The sequence below is a fragment of the Passer domesticus genome, chromosome 14 (genome assembly GCF_036417665.1).
Source record: "Passer domesticus isolate bPasDom1 chromosome 14, bPasDom1.hap1, whole genome shotgun sequence".
In the NCBI taxonomy this organism is placed as follows: domain Eukaryota; kingdom Metazoa; phylum Chordata; class Aves; order Passeriformes; family Passeridae; genus Passer; species Passer domesticus.
In genome coordinates, this window is record NC_087487.1 from 3,062,022 (window position 1) to 3,070,712 (window position 8,691).

General features: G+C 62.7%; 1 protein-coding gene across 6 annotated transcripts; it reads right to left on the reverse strand.

Annotated features, from left to right (window-relative positions):
• Nucleotides 1-797: 797 nt before the first annotated feature.
• On the reverse strand, nt 798-8,573 carry PARP6 (poly(ADP-ribose) polymerase family member 6). Of its 6 annotated transcripts, none has more exons than XM_064389020.1 (22): nt 8,468-8,570; nt 7,737-7,814; nt 7,560-7,654; nt 6,426-6,486; nt 6,216-6,306; nt 6,059-6,125; nt 5,690-5,839; nt 5,305-5,458; nt 4,526-4,579; nt 4,077-4,172; nt 3,899-3,991; nt 3,700-3,825; nt 3,546-3,611; nt 3,348-3,415; nt 3,082-3,130; nt 2,570-2,679; nt 2,403-2,475; nt 2,171-2,240; nt 1,741-1,820; nt 1,580-1,643; nt 1,358-1,442; nt 798-1,280 (listed from the first exon to the last, which is right to left on the reverse strand). In XM_064389020.1, the coding sequence occupies exons 1-22, from the start codon at nt 8,468-8,470 to the stop codon at nt 1,178-1,180; spliced, it is 1,836 nt and encodes a 611-aa protein (XP_064245090.1). In that variant the 5' UTR covers nt 8,471-8,570; the 3' UTR covers nt 798-1,177. The 6 variants fall into 6 exon arrangements, 5 of the variants coding, with proteins under 5 accessions (XP_064245090.1, XP_064245089.1, XP_064245087.1 ...); XM_064389019.1 differs by having other exon boundaries at nt 2,570-2,682; XM_064389017.1 differs by having other exon boundaries at nt 2,570-2,682; nt 5,278-5,458; nt 8,468-8,568.
• Between the last annotated feature and the right edge of the window lie 118 nt (nt 8,574-8,691).

Below are 8,691 nucleotides of genomic sequence, written 5' to 3' on the forward strand. Positions count from 1 at the left end.
TCCTGGCTGAAATCGTGGCCTTGTGGTGCTGTGACTGAGCTGGAGAGCCCCTGGACTGTGGGGACCAGCAGTGCCCAGCCCCTCTGCCCACCCTGGGCCTTGGCAGCCTCTGGGCTATCTCTGCTGGGTTTCCATCCAGGTCTGGGTCGAGCAGGATGCAGCTGTGCTGGCCCTGCCTCCATGCCCATGGAGTTACTGGGATGGGCTTGGGCTGAAACAAAATGCTGTCCCTGGGAGGTTCCTTCCCATTTGAATCTGCTGCAGCACTGGTGCCTGGGGGGCTGCTCCGTGGGGTCCCATGTCCCCACCCCTGAGGCACAATCCCTTCTCCGTGGTGTTCCACCTCCAAAGCACCGTCCCTTTGCCATGGTGTGATGGGGGAGTGGTTCCCTCCCAGCCCTATCCCAAAGCTGCATCAATTCTCTATGGCACTTCCCCACTATCCCATCCCTTCCCCTCAATCCCATCCCTTCCCCAAGATACCATTCCTTGTTTCTCACCTCTTCTCCACAATCCTATCCTTTTCTCAGGATCCCATCCCTTACCTGTGCCCCCATCCCTTCCCCAGGTTCCAATCCCTTCCCTGTGCCCCTATTCCTCCTCACACTCCCACCCCCTCCCTTAAATCCCACTCCTTCCCCGTGACCCCATCCCATCCTTTTCCTGTGATCCCATCCCCTTCCTGTGCCCCTTTCCTTTCCTCACAATCCCATTCCCACCCTGTACCCTCATCCCTTCCCCAGCATCCCCTTCCCATACCCCACACTGCAATTCCAAGTTAAATCCACAAACACTGATTCCTTTTTTCTTTTTTTTTTTCCTGTGTTTTTGGGTTTGTTTTGGTTGTTTGGGTTTTTTTTTGCTTCAGTTTCTCATCATTGATAAAAACGCCGTCGCTGCCAACGCCAGGAGGGGCCGTCCCCAGCCACGCTGCTCCCACAGCTCCTCCTCCAGGCTGCCACAGAGTCGGGGACAGTGGGAAGGGGACAGGGAGGGGATAAGGGACTGCTGAACCCGCCCGGTGCTCACAGGGTGCCCAACGCCTATGTACAGGTGGAGCCGCCGGGGCTGCCCCGGCTCTGCCCTGCCCGGGGGGCTCAAAACCTGCTCGGCCCTGCCCAGCCTTGCCCGGGGGCTCACTCGGTGCCCGGGGGTCCCAGGGTCCCACCGCCACCACTCAGTTTGTGTACACCTGAGTCCCGATCACACGCATGATCTCCTTCTGGATTTTGGGGTCCTGAGTATTGATATTGGCGTCTCCCACTTGGCCATCTTCGTACCTGGAAGAGGAGAGGGGGGTGAGGGGGGTTCCTTGGGGGTCCTGGAGGCGTGGCAGGGTGGGCACAGCCGGACTCACACAAAGAAGAAGCGTGTGCAGACGTGGTCCGAGACAGGGCACACCCAGATGTTGCCGTGTTTCTGCAGGTCCTTGGAGGTGATCACTGCTGGGGCAAGGGGTGTTGGAGGCGGGATGGGGGACACAGGGCACAGCCCATTGTGGGGAGCCTCCATCCCTCCACCCCCCTGGCGACCCCAAGGGTGCTGCCTGTTCCCCCATTATCCCCCCACGTCCCCACACCTTCGCAAAGCGCGATGCAGTTCAGGTTGCGGCTCTGGAGGAAGCGGGACTGGATGGAGCGGGTCTGTGGGAAGAGCAGCCGGTGTTACCACCCTGTCCCCAACAGCCATGGGTGCCATGAGCCCACTGCCATCCTGCCCCAGTGTCCCCTGGGCCATCACCTGGGGGATCGTGTTCATCCGGTTGTACCGCTGCACCAGCTCATCCTTCGACGGCATCCGGTGCTGCCCTTTCCCCATTCCTGTGGAAGAAGCAAGGTGGGGGCTTCAGTCTCTCAGGAAACTCCCTGGGGTGATGCAGGGACACATGCCACAGACAGGGATCGCCACCCTCAGTGCTCCTGAACCCTGGGAACCCCCCAAAAGTGTGTGCAGCAGCTTCTGAAGCCTAGAAAATGCTGGGGCTTTGATTCTTTGGTGTGTGGGAAAGCCCCAGCCTGGCTGGGAGGAGGCTGGTGTGATGGGATGGATGTGGGATGCTGCCACTCCTGCGCAGCTTCTCCAGCCAGCACGATGCCAAACCTCCCCAGGCCCATGCAGGGAGTGGGAATGGGAGCACAGGCAGGACTGGACAGTGCAGGCAGCCTCTTACCTGAGTATCCAAAGGAAATACTGGAGATGGGGCTCAGATAGATGCCCTTGCCATAGGCTGCTCCATGCAGCTTGCAGGAAAATACCAGGGTGAGCGTGGTGGGATCACCCCGACAGCTCAGGCACAGTGGTAGTGGAGGAAGCCTGGGACTCCCCAGTGTCTGCTCCCTCCCTGCCCCTCCCTGCCCGCCTGCGGCCCTGGGGTGTGCTGGGTGCAGGGAGCAGACTGGTACCTGCAGTTTGGTGTAGGAGGCGTTGACCAGCCCATTGCGGAGGATGGAGTGCCAGTTCTCAATGTGAGAGCCACTGGAAAGAGCCAGCCCCACATCAGCCCCTGGTCCAGCAGCCCCACGGCACCCACCCGGGGGGCCCCCACCGTGCCCCCACCTCGGCAACTCACTGGAAAGCGAAGGTGCTGCCGTAGAGCTTCTTGGCCGTGCGGAACCGGGCTTCCTTGGCCGGGGGGCTGCTGAGCAGGAGGAACTGGTGGGAGGTGTGCATGAACTTCAGCTGCTACCAGGGGAACGGGAAGAGCAGCGGCAGTGCCGGCAGCAGAGAGGACAGACAGACAGACAGACGGAGATCATGCACGGCCGGCCGGCCCTGGATCCAGCCCAGCCTGGCTTTGGCGACTCCAAGTCTGCCAGAAGGATCCTTTGCATCCCTGTCTTGCCCCCACCCCACAGCCTGTGTCAAACATCCCCCTTCCTGTATCCCGTGTCCTGACTCCCGTATCTCCCAGGCTAGAATCCCTCCCAGAGGGATCCATCCTACATCCCAGACCCTTCCATTGCCCATCCCACATCCTTACATGCCTCATCCTGCATCCCATCTCCTGTATCCCTCCATCCCACCTCCCGTATTCCATACCTTTATCCCACACCCCACCTGGAGCCTAGCCTGGCCCCTTACCCTGCTGAGAGGCAGCTTGACAATGTGGGATCTGTTGCTGGAGATTATCCTTGGGAAGAGGAGGAGGAAAAGGAGGAGTGTCAGAAAAGGTGGTCCCAATCTGCCCCGAGATCATCAGATGCCCGTGACCCCCCCAGGAGAAAGGAGATGAGAGGCTTGTGCCACAGGTACCTGGCTGCCCCCACTCCATCCCATGCCCTGGGGAATGTGGGGCAGTGGGAGGGACAAGGGGCAGCGGGAGAGGGCCACAGCACCCTCAGCCTTACCACTGCAGGAGGGGATGTGCCAGGGGGTCCAGCTTGTCCATCTGCTTCTTGATCTCCAGGTAGGACCCCTGGCAGAGGCAAGGCGGGGTGCAGGTGGGTCCCCCAGCATCCACCCAGCCATGGGCAGGTGGAGATCAGCACCAAAATGCCACTCCCAGCTTGGATCCCCCACCAGGGATGTGGGGCCACACCACGTACCTGGGTCATCTCCCGGATGGACATCACACTGTCCAGGGCTTTCTGCAGCCGCTCGTAGTTCTTCTTCTGCACAAGGGGCAGGAGAGGAGTGGCCATCAGAGGGGTCTTTGGGGCACCCCTGCTGTGGGGGAGCATTGTCTCCCCCAGCGCTTACCTTGGGGTTGAAGGCCAGAGTTTTGGGGTCGTTGGGGTCCACCACGGAGGGGTAAGGCTCGAAGATGATGCTCTTGCGAGGGGACTCGAGGGCAGCGCGGCACATGGCCACCAGCAGGTCCACCACCTTGGGGCAGAGCAGGGACTGAAGGGACAGCCCCCCACGGGGCTGGGGGGGTCACCACCGTGCCCAGCCCTACCTCAGCACCCGTGGCCACCTCCTCGGCCGCGCCGGACATGACGCCCAGCGTGTAGAAGGAGAAGACGCAGAGCTCCCGGGTGCACACGGCCGGCTGTGGAGGGGACAGCAGAGTGCTGAGTGTCAGGGATGGTGACACAGGGGCACAGCCTGCACCTGAGCCGGCCCTGCCACCCCACCTTCAGCATGGAGCCGTTCTGGAAGACGTGCTGCTCGTCACACACCACGCAGTACTCGTTGAGCGTCGGGATGCGCTGCTCCGCGTACTTCATGATCTGAGGGCAGGACGGAGGGAGTCAGGCCCTGCTGCAGGCATGGAGCTAGGGGATGCTCCAGGAAGTGGGTGGGGATGAGTGGGACTCTGGTCAGTGGGGAGGATGATATGGGCAGTGGAGTGTGGGTAAGTGGGATGTGGGGCACGGGGAAGATGTTGTGGGCAATGGGACAGGGCTGAGTGTGATGTGGAACAGCAAGAAGGACAGTCTGGGCATCAGGATAAGGATGAGCAGGACATGGAGTAGTGGGGAGAATGCTCTAGACAGCAGGATGTGGATAAGTGGGAAGTGGGACAGTGGGGAAGGATGCTCAGGGCAGCAAACTGAGGATGAGCAGGATGCAGGGCCCTCACCTGCACGAGGAAGCCATACTCCAGCGTGGGGATGTTCTTGCAGTGGCCGCCGACCTGAGATGGAGCCAGAGAGGAGCCAGCTGCGTTATCCCCCTTCCCACACACAGCCCCAGCTCTGCATGGCACGGGCACAGCAGGACCCCCAACATACCAAAACCCTGGCACAGCAGGACCCCGACATTCCAGTGTGCCCTGGCACAGTGGGACCCCCAACATGCCAACCGCTTCCCAACACAGCAGGACCCCCACATCCCAGCACAGTGGGACCCTTGACACCCCCCGCCATAGTGGGACCCCCAACATGCCAAACCCCTCCCGGCACAGTTGGACCCCTGATATCCAAACACCCCCCGGCACAGCAGGACCCCCAACATGCCAACATTCCCTGACACAGCAGGACCCCCAATATGCCAACATTCCCTGACACAGCAGCACCCCCAGCATGCCAATATTCCCTGCCACAGCAGGACCCCCAGCATGCCAACATTCCCTGCCACAGCAGGACCCCCAATATGCCAACATTCCCTGACACAGCAGGGATGCAACACCAGGAGTGGGGTAAAATCCCACAGGACCCCACAGCCAGGCCCCAGCTCCCCAAGATCACCCAACACTGGGGACATGAAGCCCTGCAGGAGCTCCCCCCACCCCATGGGGTTCCCAGTGCCCCACAATAAATTATCTGACCCCAGAGGAGCCCTTGGGAAGGGGAAAGAAGAGAAAAGCAAACCCCAAGGCGGGGTGGCACCCACCAGGATGTTGAAGGGGGCAACACCTGCCTGGGTGCTGGCGGGTGGGTAGCCAAAAACCTCCACCTTGGGATTCTTCACCATGCAGGACACGGAGCGGTTCATCAGGCGGTTCACACGAGGCTCGGGGATGCCCAGTTTGCCCTTCAGCACTGAATCTTGGATAACAGGGAAGCTGGGAGACCTGCAGGCACAGAATTCCCATGAGCACCTGTTTGTCACCGTTCCCTGCTCCTCTATCACCCAGTGCCATCCATCCACCCATCAGCTACTTGCTGGGAGCAACCTCCTCCTGCTTGGGATCTGGTAGGGAGCAGCAGCATCCAAGTGGGGAAACTGAGGCACGGTGCCAGGCCTCAGCCAGGATGAGGGGACAGAGGGCTGGTCCCCTCTGGGGACAGCATCAGAACCTTACTTGGGGATGGGTGAGAAGATGCTGAGCCCAGCACGGAACTTCTTGATGGTGCCGCTTGTCTTGAACCAACTGTGCCGCTTCTCCTGCTGGGTCTTCAGGAAATCGTTGCTGAGATGTTTCCATTGCTGGGATGTGAACATGCCCAGGATCCTGGCAAACAGGGGGGACAGCGCCCATGGGTGCCCGGTGGTCCATGACACCCCCAGCCCCTCCTCTTCCCCACACACAGGTGGTGGTGAGCCCGTCACAGGATTGTGTGGTAGATAAAAGGTGGGACATGTGGCACGTGGCCAGTTTTGGGGCAGGACAGTGACTCTGAGTGCCACCCCACCCACTACCCTCAGGTGCCCATCATGTTTCAGCTCTTACTTCTTGAGCTGCAGACCCAGCCCGAAGCCCTCCTTGTTGGACGGCTGGAAAACCTCGATGGACGGTTCTGAGGGGAGAGAGGAGGACGAGCCGTGGGTGCTCCACTGTGCCTGTCCCCAGGGCACAGGGACACCACATCCCGCCCGTCCCCACTCACCGGGGCCATCGAGGTACTGCGAGAGGGAGAAGCGCAGGCGGAGGACGATGGGCTCCGTCCGCAGCACCTTCCACGCCGTCGCCACCTCCTCCTGCCAGGGCACAGACACACTTTGCCACAGCCACGGGAGCTGCGGGCGTTTGGAGACCCCCAGGGGCGTGTGCCCACCCTCCCCGTGCCAGCACTGCCAGGGGCACCCCAGGGACTCACATCGAGGAAGCTGATGTTCACGTGGAGGTCGATGTCCACGTCATCGATGGTCCCGTACTCCCTGTGAACACACACGCTGCTGTGGCACAGTGCTGGAGCAGTGGCACGGTGCTGGAACAGTGGCACGGTGCTGCAGCAGTGGCACGGTGGGACAGGGACACTGCCACGTGTGGCTCCCCACATATCAAGTGTATGCACAAGGGGAGTGCCCAGAATGTGTGTGTGAACCTGGGAATGTGACAGCACATGCTCAGGGGATGGCATGGCCAGGTGTGCCAGGGGTGCCATGGCTGCCTGCCTTGGGAATGGCACAGCTGGATGCCTGGACATGCCACAGCCGGGTGCCTTGGTGATGCCAAGGGGCCCCGAGGATGGCACAGCTGGTTATGCAGGGGTGCCACTACTGGGTGCTCCAAGATGGCAGGGTCAGGTGCCTGGGAATGGCATGTCCAGGTGTGCTGGGGATGGCACTGCTGGATGCCTGAGGATGGCACAGCCAGGTAACCCACGGGTGGTGCTGCTGGGTGTCTGGTAATGCCATGCCAGGTGACCCAGCTGAGTGCCCTGGATACAGCAGAGCTGGGTGCCCAGGGATGGCACAGCCGCGTGTCTGAAGATGGCACAGATGAGTGCCTGGGGCTGCCACAGCTGGATGCTCCACGAATGCCATCTGTGGGTGCCCAAGGATAGCAGAGCCAAGTGCTCAGGGCATACTGTGGCCAGAGTCCTGGGGAGGGCATGTCTGAGGGATGGCTCTGGGCACGCCACAGTCAGGTACCCCAGAGATGGCACAGCCAGATGCCTGGGCATGCTGTGGCCAGGCGTTCTGGTAACACCATATCCAGCTGTGCCAGGGATGGCACGGCAGGATGCTGGGCATGGCAGGATGCTGGGCATGGCACAGCGGGGTGCCAGGGACAGCACAGCTGGATCTCTGGGGACAGCACAGCTGGGTCACTGGGGACAGCACAGCTGGGTACCAGGGACAGCACAGTGGGTCCCTGGGGGCAGCACAGCTATCCTGGCATGGCCCAGCCGCACAGGTGGGCTCGGCAGTGCCCGGGGCAGGGCAGCAGGCAGGGGCAGGGCCAGGGCAGCAGGCAGGGGCAGGGTCAGGGCAGCAGGCACACCCACCTGACGGCCACGGCATTCTCGCTGTAGATCTCCCTCACGGCCTCGATGTCGGCGTCCAGCTGCGGGTGCCGGTACAGGTCGGCGGCGCAGCTCCCCTGCGGCACAGCTCCGTCACTGCCGGGCCCCGCAGCCGCTCGGGCCGGGGCTCCCCGGGCACCAGGGGGACCCTGCACCCACCTGCACGCCATAGAGGAACTCCTCGGACTCGTTGTCCCCGTCGGAGTCATCGTCCGTCCAGTACTGGCCCTTGAGGTCCTGGGGGCAGGCAGCAGGGAGAGGGCAGAGGGTTGGGGGAGCACATTAACGGGGGGGAATTAGGGGAGCTGGTTCTGGGGAGAGGGTTGGGAAGTGGATAGAGGGAATGATTTGGGGGCAGCAGGAGGATAGGGAGAGCCACAGGGGATGGGGGGAGTGCTTGGGGGCAGCAGGATGGGGATGTGGGATGGGAGGAATAATTTGGGGGGCAGTGGGATGGAGGAGCAGGTTGGGAGAGGGAGGGTGGGGGGAGCAGATTAGAGGGGAGCAAGATGGAGACAGCAGGATGGGGACACTGGAATGGGGGAACAGGATGAGAACAGGATGGGGGAGCAAGACGGGAACAGAGGGATGGAGAACCAGTGTGGGGGAACAGGACAGGACAGCAGGACTGGGAAGCACGAAGGGCAGGACAGAGGACCGGGATGGAGGAGCAGGATGGAGGAGCAGGATGGAGGATGCAGGACCAGGACTGCGCACGGAGCTGCCGGGGATGCCCGGCCGATGGCGACGCGGGGGTCCCTCCTCCCGCTCCGGCCGCATCCCCGCCCCGAGCCGGGGGACCCCGGGACACGGGGGGACACCGAGCGCCGCTGCCCCTCCCCGCCGCGGGCCCATCCCCGTGTCCCCGGCCGCCCCCGGCCCTCCCTCACCATGTCAGCGCGGGCCGGCCGGCGCGGGCACGGCCGCCATGCTGCCGGGGGGCCGGGCCTGACGTCAGAGCCGCCGCACCGCGTCACCCAGCGGCGCCGCCATGACGTCACCGCCGGGACCCTCCCAGCCGCGAGCCCTCAGGGCGGCAGCGCCGTGAGGGGACGCGGGGCCGGCGGCGACCCCCGGGTGTCCCTGTCCGCAGGCTGGGTCTCCCTCACAGCGA